Source organism: Oncorhynchus kisutch, linkage group LG15 (genome assembly GCF_002021735.2).
Source record: "Oncorhynchus kisutch isolate 150728-3 linkage group LG15, Okis_V2, whole genome shotgun sequence".
In the NCBI taxonomy this organism is placed as follows: domain Eukaryota; kingdom Metazoa; phylum Chordata; class Actinopteri; order Salmoniformes; family Salmonidae; genus Oncorhynchus; species Oncorhynchus kisutch.
Genome location: NC_034188.2, coordinates 13,794,343 through 13,817,205, shown reverse-complemented (window position 1 = coordinate 13,817,205; position 22,863 = coordinate 13,794,343). Strand labels below are relative to the sequence as shown.

Below are 22,863 nucleotides of genomic sequence, written 5' to 3'. Positions count from 1 at the left end.
GTTGTCTCCTGTATTGTCTCCTATGTTGTCTCCTGTATTGTCTCCTATGTTGTCTCCTGTATTGTCTCCTGTGTTGTCTCCTGTATTGTCTCCTATGTTGTCTCCTGTATTGTCTCCTGTGTTGTCTCCTGTATTGTCTCCTGTGTTGTCTCCTGTATTGTCTCCTATGTTGTCTCCTGTATTGTCTCCTATGTTGTCTCCTGTATTGTCTCCTATGTTGTCTCCTGTATTGTCTCCTGTGTTGTCTCCTGTATTGTCTCCTATGTTGTCTCCTGTATTGTCTCCTGTGTTGTCTCCTGTATTGTCTCCTGTGTTGTCTCCTGTATTGTCTCCTATGTTGTCTCCTGTATTGTCTCCTGTGTTGTCTCCTGTATTGTCTCCTGTGTTGTTTCCTGTGTTGTCTCCTATGTTGTCTCCTGTATTGTCTCCTGTGTTGTCTCCTGTATTGTCTCCTGTATTGTCTCCTGTATCGTCTCCTATGTTGTCTCCTGTGCTGATTCCTCTATTGACTGATCTTCAGTCCAGTGAGGTATAGTCAAATGTCAGTCCGTTACAGTCGGACTGACATTTGATATAGTCTGTCAGTGTGTGTGTTGTTTGAAGGTTGTTTGAACGCTGTGGCGCTAACTGAGAGGAAGAGAGAGGGGAGGCTTACTGGCTGGTCTCGATGCTAAATAGTGTATCAGGCATCGTTGAGGCAGTATCCAAATACTCTCAAACAACCTTTTGCTTAAAAATCACTGGTTGTGGTGGGTAACACAATTTGTTCACAAAAACCACACAAGATAGACAGATTCACAAAGACAAGAACAGATGTAACTGAGTATTGAGTAGCCTCTTAGAACCAGTCCTGTTCGTCTCTGTGTATATCTTCTCCTCCCTTCCTTCACTTCCTCCCTTCGGTTGGTGCTCCCTCCTGGTGCTCCCAGGGTATGGGATCATTCTCTTCTGTCATGGAGCCTGTCTCTCTCTCATGCCAAAACTGCTCCACGTCTAGCAGCACGATCCCATCCCGAGGGCTCTCTCCCTCTGCCTCATCCTCCGCCTCTCCCACTCTGCCCTGCTCCATCTGGGGTTGGGGATCAACTGTCGTCCCCTGGCAAGGGATGGAGCCTAGGCCTCCGTCTCCTCCCCTCGGCTGGCCTGAGGTCTCCGGTCGCGGGCAGGGGGACTGGGGGGCAGTGGGTGCATGGGGGCCAGGCTTGGGGTTGGACAGGGTGTGTTTACGAAGAGTAAGGCGCCTCCACAGACCTCTGTAACCCTCTCTGAACTCCTCTGACAGAGAGAGGACAATGAGGGGGTTCACCAGGGAGAGAAAGAAAGTGAGGAGCAGGGCGGAGAGGGAGAGGAGGAGAGGGGGAGAGAAGATGACAAAGGATCCTCCCTCTCCCGGTCCCTGTGCCTCTCGCTCCGCGGCGTGCCGCTCCCACACCCAGACCACCCACTGCGGCAGCCACAGTGTTGTCATGGCTACCGTCAGACTGAATAGCATCAGAGTGAGCTTCCTGGATCTGATCTGCGTTCGGAGGTTCTGGGTCTTACTACAGCGCCGCTGGCACTGCCCATACACCCGCCATAAATACAGCAGGGCAAAACTCAAAGGGGCACAGAACACACCCAGGGGGTATGCCTTGACGTAGACCGACATGAAGTCCTGCGCTTCGGGGGGAACCACCTGCACACACACCAGCCCCCGGGTCTCTCTCTGCAGTGAAGAGAACAGCCAGGTAGGGATGGGAGCGGAGCAGGCAGACAGCCAGAGGAACCACATCACCAATAGGATGGAGCGTAGATGGATGCTGACCTGTTTAGTCGGGTTAGAGACGTAACGGTAACAAGCCTTAGCCAACACCGCTACGGTAAAACTCTTCGCAGCCATGCAGCTCTGCAGGAACCAATCACAGGTCTTGCACACTGTCCAACCAAGCGTCCAACTGGGTTTGGAAAAGGCAGCAGCGCGGAACGGGAGGGCGAATGCCAGGACAAGGCCATCGGCAAACAGCAGGTTGAGGATGAGAGCGTTGATAAGGGATAGTTTCCCACGGTGGGCGTTGGAGATCAGGATGCCCATGGCTGTGAGGGTACTGGCCAGCCCAAGGACACAGATCACCCCCAGGATGACAGGCACGAGGACACACAGATGCTGGTAGGAACCATGCTCGATGAAGGAAGGATGAAGCCGGTCCACAGTAGAGCTGTTAGCAGCCGTTAGGTTCACCCTTGGCAGTTTATCCATCTCAGAAGAGACAGGTGGTGAGAGACAACAGAGAACTACTTAGACTTATCTTTTTATATAGAGTAAAGAAATATTTTAAAAAGTATATTGAAAGCCAACTTAACACAAGAAGTCTAGACTGGTGGAAAGGTAAACTAATGAGAAGACTGACTAGGAAAAAAAGTATTGAGAGAAAAATATTCTAAAAGATTAGTCAACAAACAGGTGAATGGATCAATCTCAATCTAAGACTCAACTCCTGATTGTAGCCTAATCTGTTTATCAAAAATCAATCTGCTCCCAGACAGTCACACTCCTGTCTGTCTGTCTCCTGCCGGGTTTATCCGCCCTTATAAAGGTGGCAGTTTGATTGACAGCCCCAGCTAAACTGCGTGAGATTCCCGGGGCCAATTAGAGCGCTGTCCCTGTTCCAACCGTCCCCAACAGGCTCTGCTCTGTACGATGTTTAGTGATGGGCATTCCGGCTCTTTTCAGTTCGTTCGGCTCAGCTCACCAAAAAGAACCCGCTCTTTTGGCTCCCAAACGGCTCTTTAAAAAATATCTGTTTTGTATTTTTTAAAGTCAAACAGTTTGCGATAGTTTGACTATGATTGTTGTTAAAACAATTCTAATTAAATTATTAAATGAAATCATACTCTACCTTAACCACAATGTATTTAAAAATGCATTGATTTGTTATAAAGTAGAAAGCTATTAAACATTTGCATTTAAAGTATAACTTTTTAAAGTATATAAACCAAATGCCTGTAAATCTAACCATTCAAAACTAATAGAATCTGAACAGAATATTAGAATATTGCACTTTATCAAATAAAAATAAATAACAATGTGCAAAACTGCAGCATCTCAGTTAAAACATTAAACTGGTCCCTCTTTTATCTCTCTTCCTTATTGCCATGTTATAACCAGCAGCACACAGCAATGCTGACCAGATTTATCTTTTATGATAGATTTGCATTCAGAAATGCAAGCTGCCTCACTTTCGAGGGGCTGATGCAGTTTCTTCTCTCAGTAATTATTTGTCCCGTTTTCGAGAAGACCCTCTCAGAGGGAACGGATGTGGCGGATGTGGCCCCTATGCAGAGTCTCCCTGTCATGACTTTAGTAAGCCGTGGGTAGACAGAGGCCTTGTTCTTCCACCAGCTCAGAGGATCTGTAGATCTTTGGAGGGGCTCCTCCAAATAGGATCGGACCTCCGTTATGGCATCTGCTGAGAGATTCCTTCGTGCTGCATCCCCAGTTGCTCTCTTGTCAAACAGCATCTAAACAGCAGATGTTTGTGGCACTACTGCTGGTGCTTCTGCTCCATCTGATCACTCTTCTTCCTGTTGCCCTGGTGCCTGAGCCAGCTGACTGCTGGGGCTGTCCCTCCCTGCTGCTGAGGTTATTCTTTGAAGAGCCTCATCAATCGCTCTGGCATCACTGAAGGCTAGCTTCTTGAAACCTGGGGTCAAGTGCAGCGGTTTCTGATAGAACGGGATTATATTCCATTCTGTTGAACTTTCTGTCCATTGATGAACATAGGGTGTCCATCAACTCTGTCACATGTCCTGTGGTTACATTTGCTCCTCTCTGGCGGCTGGCTGCAGACCCTTACACAGGAGTATCATTTTTGAGGCTGTCATATAGCTGAAAAGAGAGAACAGTAACTTATTAGTTCACGTTCTGTCACGTTCGTTGGAATGATTGGACCAAGGCACAGCGTGCGTAGAGTTCCACATATTTTAATAAATCGAAACTCACCAAACAAAACAATAAAGCACAAACGAAACGTGAAACTAACAGTGCTACTAGGCAACTATACATCCCACAAATCACAATGGGGAAAATGGCTACCTAAATATGATCCCCAATCAGAAACAACGATCAACAGCTGTCTCTGATTGGGAACTATACCAGATGACCCACCCTAGTCAATATCACGCCCCAACCAACATAGAGAATTAACAGCTCTCTATGGTCAGGGTGTGACAGGTTCATGTTTTGTCTGCTGATACTACATTCTAATCTACTGCTTATATACATATATAATACCTGATTAAATAATGATGTAATAATAACTGCTTACTGTACCTCTCTCCACTGATCTCCACAGTGACCTGCTCAAAGGGTTCCAGGACTCTGCACACCTCCTCCACCACCTCCCATTCCTCTTGGGTCAGAGCATCAACAGGTGCATTGACAATGGCCAGGGTAGAGATGATGGCATCCTTTGACTCGAGAAACCTCTTCAACATATAAAATGTTGAATTCCACCTTGTAGTGCAGTCTTGTTAGGTCCTCAACTCAGGCATCCCCATCTGGCATTGTGGAGACTTTAGTTTTTCAGGACCTACTGTGCTCCTGTGGAAGTATTCCACAGCTGCTTTCACTTTGTCCACAGTGGGCTTCATCACCTTCAGAGCATCTCTTACAATCAGGTTGATTGTGTGGGCAAGACATGGATGTTGGGTCCATTTTAAAATGTTCATGGCTTTGGTTATGTTAGCTGCATTGTCGCTAACACAACAGACCACTTTTCCATCTACTTGCCATTCTCTGGCCAATCACAACAGTTCCTCTGCCAAGTTCTCTGAGGTGTATCTGTTGCTGAACTCAAAGCAGTCCAGAAGACAGCTAGACATCAAACCATCTTCAGTGAAGTGACATGTAACTGACATGTAAGAAGTGGTTACCCTTGATGTCCAGCAGTCAGTGGTTAGGAGTGGTTACCCTTGATGTCCTGCAGTCAGTGGTTAGGAGTGGTTACCCTTGATGTCCAACAGTCAGTGGTTAGGAGTGGTTACCCTTGATGTCCAGCAGTCAGTGGTTAGGAGTGGTTACCCTTGATGTCCTGCAGTCAGTGGTTAGGAGTGGTTACCCTTGATGTCCAGCAGTCAGTGGTTAGGAGTGGTTACCCTTGATGTCCAGCAGTCAGTGGTTAGGAGTGGTTACCCTTGATGTCCAACAGTCAGTGGTTAGGAGTGGTTACCCCTGATGTCCAGCAGTCAGTGGTTAGGAGTGGTTACCCTTGATGTCCAGCAGTCAGTGGTTAGGACTGGTTACCCTTGATGTCCAGCAGTCAGTGGTTAGGAGTGGTTACCCTTGATGTCCAGCAGTCAGTGGTTAGGAGTGGTTACCCTTGATGTCCTGCAGTCAGTGGTTAGGAGTGGTTACCCTTGATGTCCAACAGTCAGTGGTTAGGAGTGGTTACCCTTGATGTCCAGCAGTCAGTGGTTAGGAGTGGTTACCCTTGATGTCCAGCAGTCAGTGGTTAGGAGTGGTTACCCTTGATCAAATCAAATCAAATCAAATCAAATTTTATTTGTCACATACACATGGTTAGCAGATGTTAATGCGAGTGTAGCGAAATGCTTGTGCTTCTAGTTCCGACAATGCAGTAATAACGAACAAGTAATCTAACTAACAATTCCAAAAAACTACTGTCTTATACACAGTGTAAGGGCATAAAGAATATGTACATAAGGATATATGAATGAGTGATGGTACAGAGGAGCATAGGCAAGATACAGTAGATGGTATCGAGTACAGTATATACATATGAGATGAGTATGTAAACAAGGTGGCATAGTTAAAGTGGCTAGTGATACATGTATTACATAAGGATGCAGTCGATGATATAGAGTACAGTATCTACGTATGCATATGAGATGAATAATGTAGGGTAAGTAACATTATATAAGGTAGCATTGTTTAAAGTGGCTAGTGATATATTTACATCATTTCCCATCAATTCCCATTATTAAAGTGGCTGGAGTAGAGTCAGTGTCGTTGACAGTGTGTTGGCAGTAGCCACTCAATGTTAGTGGTGGCTGTTTAACAGTCTGATGGCCTTGAGATAGAAGCTGTTTTTCAGTCTCTCGGTCCCAGCTTTGATGCACCTGTACTGACCTCGCCTTCTGGATGACAGCGGGGTGAACAGGCAGTGGCTCGGGTGGTTGATGTCCTTGATGATCTTTATGGCCTTCCTGTAGCATCGGGTGGTGTAGGTGTCCTGGAGGGCAGGTAGTTTGCCCCCGGTGATGCGTTGTGCAGACCTCACTACCCTCTGGAGAGCCTTACGGTTGAGGGCGGTGCAGTTGCCATACCAGGCGGTGATACAGCCCGCCAGGATGCTCTCGATTGTGCATCTGTAGAAGTTTGTGAGTGCTTTTGGTGACAAGCCGAATTTCTTCAGCCTCCTGAGGTTGAAGAGGCGCTGCTGCGCCTTCCTCACGATGCTGTCTGTGTGAGTGGACCAATTCAGTTTGTCTGTGATGTGTATGCCGAGGAACTTAAAACTTGCTACCATCTCCACTACTGTTCCATCGATGTGGATGGGGGGTGTTCCCTCTGCTGTTTCCTGAAGTCCACAATCATCTCCTTAGTTTTGTTGACGTTGAGTGTGAGGTTATTTTCCTGACACCACACTCCGAGGGCCCTCACCTCCTCCCTGTAGGCCGTCTCGTCGTTGTTGGTAATCAAGCCTACCACTGTTGTGTCGTCCGCAAACTTGATGATTGAGTTGGAGGCGTGCGTGGCCACGCAGTCGTGGGTGAACAGGGAGTACAGGAGAGGGCTCAGAACGCACCCTTGTGGGGCCCCAGTGTTGAGGATCAGCGGGGAGGAGATGTTGTTGCCTACCCTCACCACCTGGGGGCGGCCTGTCAGGAAGTCCAGTACCCAGTTGCACAGGGCGGGGTCGAGACCCAGGGTCTCGAGCTTGATGACGAGCTTGGAGGGTACTATGGTGTTGAATGCCGAGCTGTAGTCGATGAACAGCATTCTCACATAGGTATTCCTCTTGTCCAGATGGGTTAGGGCAGTGTGCAGTGTGGTTGAGATTGCATCGTCTGTGGACCTATTTGGGCGGTAAGCAAATTGGAGTGGGTCTAGGGTGTCAGGTAGGGTGGAGGTGATATGGTCCTTGACTAGTCTCTCAAAGCACTTCATGATGACGGAAGTGAGTGCTACGGGGCAGTAGTCGTTTAGCTCAGTTACCTTAGCTTTCTTGGGAACAGGAACAATGGTGGCCCTCTTGAAGCATGTGGGAACAGCAGACTGGTATAGGGATTGATTGAATATGTCCGTAAACACACCGGCCAGCTGGTCTGCGCATGCTCTGAGGGCGCGGCTGGGGATGCCGTCTGGGCCTGCAGCCTTGCGAGGGTTAACACGTTTAAATGTCTTACTCACTTCGGCTGCAGTGAAGGAGAGACCGCATGTTTTCATTGCAGGCCGTGTCAGTGGCACTGTATTGTCCTCAAAGCGGGCAAAAAAGTTATTTAGTCTGCCTGGGAGCAAGACATCCTGGTCCGTGACTGGGCTGGGTTTCTTCCTGTAGTCCGTGATTGACTGTAGACCCTGCCACATGCCTCTTGTGTCTGAGCCGTTGAATTGAGATTCTACTTTGTCTCTGTACTGGCGCTTAGCTTGTTTGATAGCCTTGCGTAGGGAATAGCTGCACTGTTTGTATTCAGTCATGTTACCAGACACCTTGCTATGATTAAAAGCAGTGGTTCGCGCCTTCAGTTTCACACGAATGCTGCCATCAATCCACGGTTTCTGGTTAGGGAATGTTTTAATCGTTGCTATGGGAACGACATCTTCAACGCACGTTCTAATGAACTCGCACACCGAATCAGCGTATTCGTCAATGTTGTTGTCTGAGGCAATACGAAACATCTCCCAGTCCACGTGATGGAAGCAGTCTTGGAGTGTAGAGTCAGCTTGGTCAGACCAGCGTTGGACAGACCTCTGCGTGGGAGCTTCTTGTTTTAGTTTCTGTCTGTAGGCAGGGATCAACAAAATGGAGTCGTGGTCAGCTTTACCGAAAGGGGGGCGGGGCAGGGCCTTATATGCATCGCGGAAGTTAGAGTAACAATGATCCAGGGTCTTTCCACCCCTGGTTGCGCAATCGATATGCTGATAAAATTTAGGGAGTCTTGTTTTCAGATTAGCCTTGTTAAAATCCCCAGCTACAATGAATGCAGCCTCCGGATAAATCGTTTCCAGTTTGCAGAGAGTTAAATAAAGTTCGTTCAGAGCCACCGATGTGTCTGCTTGGGGGGGGATATATACGGCTGTGATTATAATCAAAGAGAATTCTCTTGGTAGATAATGCGGTCTACATTTGATTGTGAGGAATTCTAAATCAGGTGAACAGAAGGATTTGAGTTCCTGTATGTTTCTTTCATCACACCATGTCACGTTAGTCATAAGGCATACGCCCCCGCCCCTCTTCTTACCAGAGAGATGTTTGTTTCTGTCGGCGCGATGCGTGGAGAAACCCGCTGGCTGCACCGCTTCGGATAGAGTCACTCCAGTTAGCCATGTTTCCGTGAAGCAGAGAACGTTACAGTCTCTGATGTCCCTCTGGAATGCTACCCTTGCTCGGATTTCATCAACCTTGTTGTCAAGAGACTGGACATTGGCAAGAAGAATGCTAGGGAGTGGTGCACGGTGTGCCCGTCTCCGGAGTCTGACCAGAAGACCACCTCGTTTCCCTCTTTTTCTGAGTCGTTTTTTGGGGTCGCTGCATGTAATCCACTCCGTTGCACTGGTTGTAAGGCAGAACACAGGATCCGCATCGCGAAAAACATATTCTTGGTCGTACTGATGGTGAGTTGACGCTGATCTTATATTCAGTAGTTCTTCTCGGCTGTATGTAATGAAACCAAAGATGACCTGGGGTACTAGTGTAAGAAATAACACGTAAAAAAACAAAAAACTGCATAGTTTCCTAGGAACGCGAAGCGAGGCGGCCATCTCTGTCGGCGCCGGAAGATGTCCAGCAGTCAGTGGTTAGGAGTGGTTACCCTTGATGTCCAGCAGTCAGTGGTTAGGAGTGGTTACCCTTGATGTCCAGCAGTCAGTGGTTAGTAGTGGTTACCCTTGATGTCCAGCAGTCAGTGGTTAGGAGTGGTTACCCTTGATGTCCAGCAGTCAGTGGTTAGGAGTGGTTACCCTTGATGTCCAGCAGTCAGTGGTTAGGAGTGGTTACCCTTGATGTCCAGCAGTCAGTGGTTAGGAGTGGTTACCCTTGATGTCCAACAGTCAGTGGTTAGGAGTGGTTACCCTTGATGTCCAGCAGTCAGTGGTTAGGAGTGGTTACCCTTGATGTCCAGCAGTCAGTGGTTAGGAGTGGTTACCCTTGATGTCCAGCAGTCAGTGGTTAGGAGTGGTTACCCTTGATGTCCAACAGTCAGTGGTTAGGAGTGGTTACCCTTGATGTCCAGCAGTCAGTGGTTAGGAGTGGTTACCCTTGATGTCCAGCAGTCAGTGGTTACCCTTGATGTCCAGCAGTCAGTGGTTAGGAGTGGTTACCCTTGATGTCCAGCAGTCAGTGGTTAGGAGTGGTTACCCTTGATGTCCAGCAGTCAGTGGTTAGGAGTGGTTACCCTTGATGTCCAGCAGTCAGTGGTTAGGAGTGGTTACCCTTGATGTCCAGCAGTCAGTGGTTAGGAGTGGTTACCCTTGATGTCCAGCAGTCAGTGGTAAGACAAACTGCAGTAGCTTTTTGGACTCTTTCCCGCACTGAAGCCTGTGTGCTCTCGTACAGTTGTGGAATAAGTGCTTTTGAAGGGGTTTTCCTGCTTGGAATTGTATACATTGGATTTAGACTATTTGTATCATTTCTAAAACCTCTGTCCTCCACGATCGAAAATGGCTGGAAATTGGTGGCAATCATTTTAGCCAATGCAATATAGTTTGACACTGTGAATTAGTAATCTCTGTTTTGCCTATTAGAAGGCTAAGGGCCAGTGTGAATAATAGATCCAGTAGGTAGTATCCGGTTTAGGGGAGGGTTTGGCCGGGGGAGGCCGTCATTGTAAATAAGAATTTGTTCTTAACTGACTTGCCTAGTTAAATAAATACAAATATCCATGTATAGGCCTTTACTCTATCTAAGGTTATGGTTTATATAATATCCATGTATAGGCCTATAATCTGTCTAAGGTTATGGTTTATATAATATCCATGTATAGGCCTATAATCTGTCTAAGGTTATGGTTTATATAATATCCATGTATAGGCCTATAATCTGTCTAAGGTTATGGTTTATATAATATCCGGCAACAAGTTATTATTGCTTCAAAATGCCTTAATTAGTCGACTCAGAATAATAATTTATATTTTGGGAATAGCCTATGAATAAAGATTTGTGTCCCCTAAATGAGTTATATGTGCCCTTACTCTACATGTATGTGAACCATTATGATTATTATCTACGTTATGGGATAGGAGATCAGGAGGAAGACCAGCAGGACATTTTTATGCCTTTCTCCAGATGAGGGCGCTCTTCATTTTTCAAACGAGGACTATAAAAGTTGCACTTCCACGAACTTCCACTGTGAACAGTTCGATGAACAGAGAACACAATAACAAATGCACCTAAACATTTCCCTGAAATATCTATTATAACTACAAAAAGGACAGAAACTTTTTTATTCAAAATAATTCCAGAAAGCGTGAAGACTGCATGGTAAATGAATTGCATTTCATTACATTCTGAGCCATTCAAACTGTTTCCAAGTTTCACAACTGAATTTGTTTAGAAGACATTACTTTGTAAAGGAATCATAGTGTACCTCACAAATTACACCCTATACCATATAAAGTGCACTACTTTTGACCAGAGCCCTATGAGCCCTGGTCAGAAGTAGTGCCCTATAAAGGGAACGTGGTGTGATTTGTGATGCATTCATAGCTAAAAGTCACTGATATCATTGAGCCCTCATCACCGGCTGTTAAGCTTGAAGTCATGATACCATCCTCTCTGGTTGGACACTGCAGCTAGAAGTTGTCTGTAGGCACATATCTAGGATCAGCTTCCCCTTCCCCATTTCTAACCTTACCTTAGGGGGTTAAAACACAAAACTGACCTAAGATCAGCATCTGGGGTCAACTTCACCCCAAAGAAGAGAAACACAGGCATGGAGAACTGGATGTATTCGGAGTAGGGCCCTATGGATGTATTCGGAGTAGGGCCCTATGGATGTATTCGGAGTAGGGCCCTATGGATGTATTCGGAGTAGGGCCCTATGGATGTATTCGGAGTAGGGCCCTATGGATGTATTCGGAGTAGGGCCCTATGGATGTATTCGGAGTAGGGCCCTATGGATGTATTCGGAGTAGGGCCCTATGGATGTATTCGGAGTAGGGCCCTATGGATGTATTCGGAGTAGGGCCCAGAGGTGTTCCTCTCTGTGTGACCTGACTAGGGAAAAATCTGGGCCCTGGTTATGAGACACAGAACCCGCTGTCTTTTACTGAGCTATAATAGGACTCTTTTAGCTGGTTATGTTCATCTACTGCATGGTGAGACTACTGCAGACTGGTCAAAACAGGGAAATGCATTAACAAAACAGCAATTATAAATGTGCAGTCAGTCAGTTGCTAAAATGAAATTATAAAGTAAACTCGATGAATTCAAGTACTTCTCAATGGTAACTTAAATTTGCTTAGCTTTTCCCCCCTATATTTCTGAGTAAAGATATTCACACTTGCATTGTTTTCACCTCCCTCTTCATCCTCCTCCTCCTCCTCATCAACCCCACATACCAAAAAAGGCACCACAGCTTCAAAACCAGAATCATTGACAAGAAAAAGACACATCATCACATAAAATAAACACCTGAATGTCAGAGTCCTCATCACATCCTTCACGTTATTATCATGTCAGAAACAGGCCAAAACATCCACACTCCCAATATCCACACTTAGCACACAGGTTTACAGTTGGTAGTATGCAAGTGAGGATACTGTGAGTCAAACCCGTTTCAGTGCTATAATTAAGGTTCAGTTAGTTGTGTAACAGTCATGTCCATGTCCAGTGACCTCCTGTCTAAACCTCCGGACAGGACAGATGTGGCCTAGTGGCTGGAGAGGACAGGAGATACTTCAGTAACCTTCATAAAGGTCTGTGTTCTCTCCATATTCTCCTGTCTTAACTTGTTATGGAAACAAAATGGTGACTGGTCAGAGAGAGTGTTCTGCTATGTCTCAGTTTCATCTCAGTTGATCTGTGACTCCAGTCCAGTCTTACTCTGGTTGCATGACAACGCTCCTTCAAGTGTCACTCAAATGAAAAACTAAAACAGTTAACTGAAGGCCATGGAGAGGCTTGCGCAGGCCAGAGCAAGTGGCTAATTTCATTCCACTCAGGCCTAGAAGAAGCATCTGTCTTCATCCTAACTTTATCCAGGCTGAACACTCACATTTGGAGCGGGAATTCCCAAGTGTGTTCTGGAAATTCCCATTCCATGAATTCCAGCATACCCTCCAGCCATATCAGACTCACAGCAACAAGGCAGGCAAGAGGAGAGGAGGAGGAACACTTAGTGAAGAGGTAAATAAACATCCATCTCTCTTTCTCTTTTCCTCCATCCCTCTCCTCTTCGGTCTCTGTACCTCTCCTCCATCCCTCTCCTCTTCTGTCTCTACCTCTCCTCCATACCTCTCCTCTTCTGTCTCTGTACCTCTCCTCCATCCCTCTCCTCTTCTGTCTCTACCTCTCCTCCATCCCTCTCCTCTTCTGTCTCTACCTCTCCTCTTCTGTCTCTGTACCTCTCCTCTTCTGTCTCTACCTCTCCTCCATCCCTCTCCTCTTCTGTCTCTGTACCTCTCCTCTTCTGTCTCTGTACCTCTCCTCTTCTGTCTCTACCTCTCCTCCATCCCTCTCCTCTTCTGTCTCTGTACCTCTCCTCTTCTGTCTCTGTACCTCTCCTCTTCTGTCTCTACCTCTCCTCCATCCCTCCCCTCTTCTGTCTCTACCTCTACTCCATCCCTCTCCTCTTCTGTCTCTACCTCTACTCCATCCCTCTCCTCTTCTGTCTCTACCTCTCCTCCATCCCTCTCCTCTTCTGTCTCTGTACCTCTCCTCCATCCCTCTCCTCTTCTGTCTCTGTACCTCTCCTCTTCTGTCTCTGTTCCTCTCCTCTTCTGTCTCTGTACCTCCCCTCTTCTGTCTCTGTACCTCTCCTCTTCTGTCTCTGTACCTCTCCTCTTCTGTCTCTGAACCTCTCCTCTTCTGTCTCTGTACCTCTCCTCTTCTGTCTCTACCTCTACTCCATCCCTCTCCTCTTCTGTCTCTACCTCTCCTCCATCCCTCTCCTCTTCTGTCTCTGTACCTCTCCTCCATCCCTCTCCTCTTCTGTCTCTGTACCTCTCCTCCATCCCTCTCCTCTTCTGTCTCTGTACCTCTCCTTCATCCCTCTCCTCTTCTGTCTCTGTACCTCTCCTCCATCCCTCTCCTCTTCTGTGTCTGTACCTCTCCTCCATCCCTCTCCTCTTCTGTCTCTACCTCTCCTCCATCCCTCTCCTCTTCTGTCTCTGTACCTCTCCTTCATCCCTCTCCTCTTCTGTCTCTGTACCTCTCCTCCATCCCTCTCCTCTTCTGTGTCTGTACCTCTCCTCCATCCCTCTCCTCTTCTGTCTCTACCTCTCCTCCATCCCTCTCCTCTTCTGTCTCTACCTCTCCTCCATCCCTCTCCTCTTCTGTCTCTGTAACTCCCCTCCAGCGCTCTCTCCATCCTCTCAGTCTCTCCCTCCATCTCTTCCCCTGCGTGGGGTCAGGGCTTAGAGGTCAGAAGTAAGCTGACCCCTAGGTGACCTTGTCCTGGAAGATGTAAAGGTTGTTACTGGCTGCCACGGCGATGATGTTTTCCTGTGGGTGCCAGGTGGAGTGGAGGATTTTCTTACTGACGTCCAGACTGTCAACAGTCACCTCGTCTTTACGACGCTTCCCTCCCACACACACCTAGAAAGAAGGAGAGGAGGATGAGGTGAGGAAAGGAGGGGAGGGGAGGGGAGAGGAGAGGAGGGAGAGGATGGGAGGGGAAGGGGAGAGAAGAGAAGAGGAATGAAGGGGAGAGGAGAGGAAGGGTGAGGAGAGAAGAGGAGGGGAGAGGAAGTGAGAGGAGAGAAGAGGTGAGGTGAGGAGAAGAGGGGGAGGTGAGAAGATGAGAGGTGAGGAGGGGGAAGGATAGGAGGGGAGAGGAGAGGTGAGCAGAAGAGGAGGGGGAGGTGAGGAGAGGTGAGGAGAGACTTCATGAGCACATCCTTGCACACACTGATTGTTAATATTTCCTCCTCTTCAGTTACAAACCAAAAAATTCTGAAATTGGACATTTGCCAATTTTACACAAATCCATTAAAACATACCATCAGTGGCCTACGGTGACCTGGCGATCTGGGCCACTGCAGCATGGCTTCCAATTCGGCCACTGCCATTTCTCCTCGTCTCTCCAGTGTCATAATGACGGGGTCTTATAATATAACTCCTCTATCTTTCACCTCTCTCTATCCAATAACCAAACAAAGACTTACAAAATATACTGTATAGAATATATATATACACTGCTCAAAAAAATAAAGGGAACACTTAAACAACACAATGTAACTCCAAGTCAATCACACTTCTGTGAAATCAAACTGTCCACTTAGGAAACAACACTGATTGACAAAAAATGTCACATGTTGTTGTGCAAATGGAATAGACAACAGGTGGAAATTATAGGCAATTAGCAAGACACCCCCAATAAAGGAGTGGTTCTGCAGGTGGTGACCACTTCTCAGTTCCTATGCTTCCTGGCTGATGTTTTGGTCACTTTTGAATGCTGGCGGTGCTTTCACTCTAGTGGTAGCATGAGACGGAGTCTACAACCCACACAAGTGGCTCAGGTAGTGCAACTCATCCAGGATGGCACATCAATGCGAGCTGTGGCAAGAAGGTTTGCTGTGTCTGTCAGTGTAGTGTCCAGAGCATGGAGGCGCTACCAGGAGACAGGCCAGTACATCAGGAGACGTGGAGGAGGCCGTAGGAGGGCAACAACCCGGCAGCAGGACCGCTACCTCCGCCTTTGTGCAAGGAAGAGCAGGAGGAGCACTGCCAGAGCTCTGCAAAATGACCTCCAGCAGGCCACAAATGTGCATATGTCTGCTCAAACGGTCAGAAACAGACTCCATGAGGGTGGTATGAGGGCCCGACATCCACAGGCGGGGTTGTGCTTACAGCCCAACACCGTGCAGGACGTTTGGCATTTGCCAGAGAACACCAAGATTGGCAAATTCGCCACTGGCGCCCTGTGCTCTTCACAGATGAAAGCAGGTTCACACTGAGCACATGTGACAGACGTGACAGAGTCTGGAGACGCCGTGGAGAACGTTCTGCTGCCTGCAACATCCTCCAGCATGACCGGTTTGGCGGTGGGTCAGTCATGGTGTGGGGTGGCATTTCTTTGGGGGGCCGCACAGCCCTCCATGTGCTCGCCAGAGGTAGCGTGACTGCCATTAGGTACCGAGATGAAATCCTCAGACCCCTTGTGAGACCATATGCTGGTGCGGTTGGCCCTGGGTTCCTCCTAATGCAAGACAATGCTAGACCTCATGTGGCTGGAGTGTGTCAGCAGTTCCTGCAAGAGGAAGGCATTGATGCTATGGACTGGCCCGCCCGTTCCCCAGACCTGAATCCAATTGAGCACATCTGGGACATCATGTCTCGCTCCATCCACCAACGCAACGCTGCACCACAGACTGTCCAGGAGTTGGTGGATGCTGTAGTCCAGGTCTGGGAGGAGATCCCTCAGGAGACCATCCGCCACCTCATCAGGAGCATGCCCAAGCGTTGTAGGGAGGTCATACAGGCACGTGGAGGCCAGACACACTACTGAGCCTCATTTTGACTTGTTTTAAGGACATTACATCAATGTTGGATCAGCCTGTAGTGTGGTTTTCCACTTTAATTTTGAGTGTGACTCCAAATCCAGACCTCCATGGGTTTTGTGGTCAGCACATTCAACTATGTAAAGAAAAAAGTATTTAATAAGAATATTTCATTCTTTCAGATCTAGAATGTGTTATTTTAGTGTTCCCTTTATTTTTTTGAGCAGTGTATATTTACATACCATCAATCCAAAAGAAAAGAGTTTTGGCACATGTTTAATATGTAACTGTGTTACAGTATTACCTTGCGTGGTTTGAGGATGGCCCGGGGTTTGCTGTTCTCTCTGAGGATGGCCCGGGGTTTGCTGTTCTCTCTGAGGATACACAGCACACACACACACACACAGACACACACACACGCAGCGTACACACACAGCGTACACACACACACAGCGTACACACACGCAGCGTACACACACAGCGTACACACACACAGCGTACACACACACAGCGTACACACACACACACAGCGTACACACACACAGCGTACACACACACAGCGTACACACACACACAGTGTACACACACACACAGCGTACACACACACACAGTGTAGACACACAGCGTACACACACACAGTGTACACACACACACAGCGTACACACACAGCATAGACACAGTGTACACACACAGCGTAGACAACCAGCGTATAAACACACAGCGTACACACACAGCGTACACTACCTGGTATGTCTGGACTGGTCTGGTCTCCATGTTGAGGTCCGGGAGGGAGGGAGGGAGGGAGGGAGGGAATAACAGGAGGGAGGGAGGGAGGGAGGGAGGGAGGGAGGGAGGGAGGGAGGGAGGGAGGGAGGGAGGGAGGGAGGGAGGGAGGGAGGGAGGGAGGGAGGGAGGGAATAACAAGCTATGCATCGACAAGTCTGTTATCAAACCAGGGGGAGCATTCATGAATTGAATGAATTATGTGTGAGTGTGTGTGTGTGTGTGTGTGTGTGTGTGTGTGTGTGTGTGTGTGTGTGTGTGTGTGTGTGTGTGTGTGTGTGTGTGTGTGTGTGTGTGTGTGTGTGTGTGTGTGTGTGTGTGTGTGTGTGTGTGTGTGTGTGTGTTAAGTCTAGGGTTAAGTCTAGGGTTAAGTCTAGGTCTAGGGTTAAGTCTAGGGTTAAGTCTAGGGTTAGGTTTAGGGTTAGGTTTAAGGTTTAAGGTTAGGTTTTGGGGTTAGGGTTAACTTTAGGGTTAACGTTAGGGTAAGAGTACGGGTTAGAGGTTAGGGGGAAAAAAACTGAATTGCGTGTCCCCACAAGGTTAGCTGTACAAGACTCTGTGTGTGTGTGTGTTCTGCTATCAGACAAACCTAGGGTATCTCACTGCTTTTTACTCACATTTGAAGACAAAGTTAGTGATGCTATTCTTGAATAACAATAACCCAAATATCCCAATTCCCACATTCTCCCCCTAAGGCCTAAGCAACTACAATGGGGAGAACAAGTATTTGATTTGATTTTGCAGGTTTTCCTACTTACAAAGCATGTAGAGGTCATAGGTACACATCAACTGTGAGAGAAAATCTTGTGTGTTATTTGAAGCTGCAGTCTGTAACCTAGAAATGTTGTACGGTCGAGGCCAAAAGATTTGAGAATGACACAAATATACATTTTCACAAAGTTTGCTGCTTCAGTGTCTTTAGCCATTTTTGTCAGATGTTACTATGGAATACTGAAGTATAATTACAAGCATTTCATAAGTGTCAAAGACTTTTATTGACAATTACATGAAGTTGATGCAAAGAGTCAATATTTGCAATGTTGACCCTTCTTTTTCAAGACGTCTGCAATCCGCCCTGACATGCTGTCAATTCACTTCTGGGCCACGTCCTGCCTGATGGCAGCCCATTCTTGCATAATCAATGCTTGCAGTTTGTCAGAATGTGTGGGTTTTTGTTTGTCCACCCGCCTCTTGAGGATTGACCACAAGTTGTCAATGGGATTAAGGTCTGGGGAGTTTCCTGGCCATGGACCCAAAATATCGATGTTTTGTTCCCCGAGCCACTTAGCTTTTCACTTTTGCCTTATAGCAAGGTGCTCCATCATGCTGGAAAAGGCATTGTTAGTCACCAAACTGTTCCTGGATGGTTGGGAGAAGTTGCTCTCGGAGGATGTGTTGGTACCATTCTTTATTCATGGCTGTGTTCTTAGGTAAAATTATAAGTGAGCCCACTCCCTTGGCTGAGAAGCAACCCCACACATGAATGGTCTCAGGATGCTTTACTGTTGGCATGACACAGGACTGATGGTAGCGCTCACCTTGTCTTCTCCGGACAAGCTTTTTTCCGGATGCCCCAAACAATCAGAAAGGGGATTCATCAGAGAAAATGACTTTACCCCAGTCCTCAGCAGTCTAATCCCTGTACCTTCTGCAGAAGATCAGTCTGTCCCTGATGTTTTTCCTGGAGAGAAGTCGATTCTTTGCTGCCCTTCTTGACACCAGGCCATCCTCCAAAAGTCTTCGCCTCACTGTGAGTGCAGATGCACTCACACCTGCCTGCTGCCGTTCCTGAGCAAGCTCTGTACTGGTGGTGCCCCGATCCCGCAGCTGAATCAACTTCAGTAGACGATCCTGGCGCTTGCTGGACTTTCTTGGGCGCCCTGAAGCCTTCTTCACAACAATTGAATCACTCTCCTTGTAGTTCTTGATGATCCGATAAATGGTTGATTCAGGTGCAATCTTACTGGCAGCAACATCCTTACCTGTGAAGCCCTTTTTGTGCAAAGCAATGATGATGGCATGTGTTTCCTTGCAGGTAACCATGGCTGACAGAGGAAGAACAATGATTCCAAGCATCACCCTCCTTTTGAAGCTTCCAGTCTGTTATTCGAACTCAATCAGCATGACAGAGTGATCTCCAGCCTTGTCCTCGTCAACACTCACACCTGTGTTAACGAGAGAATCACTGACATGATGTCAACTGGTACTTTTGTGGGCTGGGCTGAAATGCACTGGAAATGTTTTTTTGAGGATTCAGTTCATTTGCATGGCAAAGAGGGACTTTGCAATTCATCTGATCACTCTTCATAAAATTCTGGAGTTTATACAAATTACCATCATACAAACTGAGGCAGCAGACTTTGTGAAAATTAATATTTGTGTAATTTGTGTCATTAATATTTGTGTCATTTGGCCATAACAGTAGACAGATAAACTATGACAGAGGGTATGTTAGTATGGGGTTAAGGGGTAAAGGTGAAAGGAAACTGAAGCTCTGGTGAGTGATCTCCAGGTTCCACAGGTTGACCCTGAGGTCATCCGTGGAGATGTAGGTCTGGAAGTCGGAGTTCACGGAGATGGAGTTGATGTGGTAGGTGTGGGCGTTACTGAACACACGCCGCGCTGTTGCCTCAGCCATCAGATCTGAGTTCTGGAGGACAGGCACCTGGCAGGGAGGGAGCACATCTATTCACATCACATGACTGACTCTGTGACCTTAGGAATATATCACTTAAATATCATAAAACTTCATTGTATCACAGATCATAGAATCTAAGACTGCGAGAGCATTCACAGATTGACTATGAATACCTTGAGGGCTCTTTCTATTTCAGTACACTGTGAATGCCTGGTTCTATACAGCCATTCAGTCTCAGCTACACACGTACACATCTTTCCATATGACTTCATGTACTGTATGTCTCCACTTTAATGTAGTGGTAGACAGCACAGCAGCAGGCCTAGTGAGCTGGTGTTAGGACTGAGGAGCCATAGCAGCAGACCTAGTGAGCTGGTGTTACGACTGAGGAGCCAGGGGGGGCCTAGTGAGCTGGTGTTAGGACTGAGGAGCTAGGGAGGGCCTAGTGAGCTGGTGTTAGGACTGAGGAGCTAGGGAGGGCCGAGTGACATGGTGTTAGGACTGCGGAGCCATAGCAGCAGACCTAGTGAGCTGGTGTTACGACTGAGGAGCCAGGGAGGGCCTAGTGAGCTGGTGTTAGGACTGAGGAGCCAGGGAGGGCCTAGTGAGATGGTGTTAGGACTGAGGAGCCAGGGAGGGCCTAGTGAGATGGTGTTAGGACTGAGGAGCCATAGCAGTAGGCCTAGTGAGCTGGTGTTAGGACTGAGGAGCCATAGCAGTAGGCCTAGTGAGCTGGTGTTAGGACTGAGGAGCCAGGGAGGGCCTAGTGAGATGGTGTTAGGACTGAGGAGCCATAGCAGTAGGCCTAGTGAGCTGGTGTTAAGACTGAGGAGCCATAGCAGCAGGCCTAGTGAGCAGGTGTTAGGACTGAGGAGCCAGGGAGGGCCTAGTGAGATGGTGTTAGGACTGAGGAGCCAGGGAGGGCCTAGTGAGATGGTGTTAGGACTGAGGAGCCAGGGAGGGCCTAGTGAGCTGGTGTTAGGACTGAGGAGCTAGGGAGGGCCTAGTGAGCTGGTGTTAGGACTGAGGAGCCAGGGAGGGCCTAGTGAGATGGTATTAGGACTGAGGAGCCAGGGAGGGCCTAGTGAGATGGTATTAGGACTGAGGAGCCAGGGAGGGCCTAGTGAGATGGTATTAGGACTGAGGAGCCAGGGAGGGCCTAGTGAGATGGTATTAGGACTGAGGAGCCAGGGACGGCCTAGTGAGCTGGTGTTAGGACTGAGGAGCCAGGGAGGGCCTGCAGAGGAACCACACTCACACTACACTACATTCTCCCCCCATGCCTTTCAACCTCAGTAACAGCCACACCATACTATTCCCAACTTCCCAACAGACTGTAGAGACACACAGATGTCATCCATTATGGTATATGACATACAGTCATATACCGAGCAAGAGAGCGAGCAAGAGGGTGAGCGAGAGAGCGAGAGAAAAGGGCAACCAGTGAAGAACAAACACTATTATAAATACAATCCATATTTATGTTTATTTATTTTCCCTTTTGTACTTTATCAATTTGCACATCATTATAACACTGTATATTTGAAATGTCTCTATAATGTTTACTGTTCATTTTTTATTATTTATTTCAGTTTCATTCATTGTCTATTTAACTTTCTTTGGCAATGTTAAAATATGTTTCCCATGCCAATAAAGCCCTTTATATTGAATTGAGAGACAGTGAGAGACCGAGAGAGAGAGAGAGAGAGAGAGAGAGAGAGAGAGAGCTAGAGAGAGAGGCCATTAATAGATGCATGCCAACACGTCTGCCATGCTGATCCTTAACACTGGGGCCCCTCAGGGGTGTGTACTTAGTCCCCTCCTAAGGACCAAAAGGCTCCTCAACGGCTTCTGTCCACAAGCCATAAGACTGCTGAACAATTAATAAAATCACCACCAGACAATTTACATTGACCCCCCCCTCCCTTTTGTACACTGCTGCTACTCGCTGTTTATTATCTATGCATAGTCACTTCACCCCCACCTACATGTCCAAATTACCTCAACTAACCTGTACTGCCGCACACTGACTCGGTATCGGTGCCCCCTGTATATAGCCTCGTTATTGTTATTCCTATTGTGTTACTTTTTATTATTATTTTTTACTTTTGTGTACTTGGTAAATATTTTCTTAACTCTTCTTGAACTGCACTGTTGGTTAAGGGCTTGTAGGCATTTCACGGTAAGGTCTACTAGTTGTATTCGGCGCATGTGACGAATAAAGTTTGATTTGTTTGAGCCGGGATTCTCTGTGTGAGAATTAAAGAATATGGTTGGCTGGGTGATGGGATTGCAAAGAAGGTAGACTGAAAGAGAGATATAGAGAGATGATCCCCTTCATCGCATTCATCTCAGTGCACATATCGATCAGTCTCTCACTCCGTCCCTCCCTCCCTCCTCCGAGCCGTCTGTCAGTGCTGACGGAGCATATGAGATCTGTCATATAAATGATTCTCCATACCAGAGTATTGAAAAACGGATTCTTCTCTCAGTGATAAGGAGCGAATGTACCATGAGAAATAGACCTGTCCTGAGAGCTGCATATTCAATGGAAATGTGCAAAGTCATTTGGAATAGCCAAAATTCTATGAGTTTATTTGGGAGAGCAATATTGTATATTGCCAGAAGACTGAAACATAAGCATTTGCTTTATATATCCTCGTTCATAAAGTCAGTGATGCCAAACAACATCATTCTCATCTTGGGACCCCTCGGGACAATGATATATTAACTCTTATTACCTAGTAATATTCTGTCCTTATGAGATACTGTGTGTGTGTCTGTGTGCATGTGTGTGTGTGTGTGAGTCTGTACGTGTTTTTGCGCGCGCGTGTGTGTGTTCTCACCCGTAGAGGAGGTGATTGTGGATGGGTGTCTGATTCGTCCGTCTTCATCCTTCAGGTTGTATCCCTCCGGTCGTCTGTCTCTCTCACGAATCTTCCAGAGCTTCACTGTCTTATCTATATACACACACACACACGCACACACACGCACGCACACACACACACACGCACGCGCGCACACGCACACACACACACACACACATGTACACCGAACACAAAGCGAGAGACCGAAACAGAGAGAGAAAAAAGAGAGAGAGCGAGAGAATGTGAGAGAGAATGAAAGAGAGAGAGAATGTAAGAGAGAGAGAATGAAAGAGAGAGAAAGAAAGAGAGAGAGAATGAAAGAGAGAATGAAAGAGAGAGAATGAAAGAGAGAGAATGTAAGAGAGAGAGAATGAAAGAGAGAGAATGAAAGAGAGAGAAAGAAAGAGAGAGAAAATGTAAGAGAGAGAGAAAGAAAGAGAGAGAGAATGAAAGAGAGAGAATGTAAGAGAGAGAGAATGAAAGAGAGAATGAAAGAGAGAGAGAATGAAAGAGAGAGAATGAAAGAGAGAGAAAGAAATAGAGAGAGAATGAAAGAGAGAGAATGAAAGAGAGAGAAAGAAAGAGAGAGAAAATGTAAGAGAGAGAGAAAGAAAGAGAGAGAGAATGAAAGAGAGAGAATGTAAGAGAGAGAGAATGAAAGAGAGAATGAAAGAGAGAGAATGAAAGAGAGAGAG

At 47.1% G+C, this 22,863-nt stretch overlaps 3 protein-coding genes across 3 annotated transcripts in view; all 3 read right to left on the bottom strand.

Annotated features, from left to right (window-relative positions):
- Nucleotides 1–886: 886 nt before the first annotated feature.
- Nucleotides 887–2,236, bottom strand: LOC109879196 (G-protein coupled receptor 151-like). Its single transcript, XM_020471386.1, has one exon. The coding sequence runs from the start codon at nucleotides 2,234–2,236 to the stop codon at nucleotides 887–889; it is 1,350 nt and encodes a 449-aa protein (XP_020326975.1).
- An 11,454-nt stretch (nucleotides 2,237–13,690) lies between these two features.
- On the bottom strand, nucleotides 13,691–16,343 carry LOC116353685 (serine/threonine-protein phosphatase 2A 55 kDa regulatory subunit B beta isoform-like; the record flags this gene model as incomplete). The annotated part of the gene is made up of 2 exons (XM_031791360.1): nucleotides 13,691–13,976; nucleotides 16,185–16,343. Coding segments are annotated over 2 exons (315 nt in total), but the record flags the coding sequence as incomplete, so codon positions are not given.
- Nucleotides 16,344–18,764: 2,421 nt separating this feature from the next.
- The window catches only part of LOC116353684 (serine/threonine-protein phosphatase 2A 55 kDa regulatory subunit B beta isoform-like), a 5,477-nt gene continuing 1,378 nt past the window's right edge, over nucleotides 18,765–22,863 (bottom strand). Inside the window, exons 2-3 of the mRNA XM_031791359.1 lie at nucleotides 22,148–22,261; nucleotides 18,765–19,328 (exon numbers count right to left, since the gene is read on the bottom strand). Coding sequence (XP_031647219.1) covers nucleotides 19,098–19,328; nucleotides 22,148–22,195 — 279 coding nt within the window. The 5' untranslated portion in view covers nucleotides 22,196–22,261 and the 3' untranslated portion in view covers nucleotides 18,765–19,097. The remainder of the gene's footprint in view (nucleotides 19,329–22,147; nucleotides 22,262–22,863) is intronic.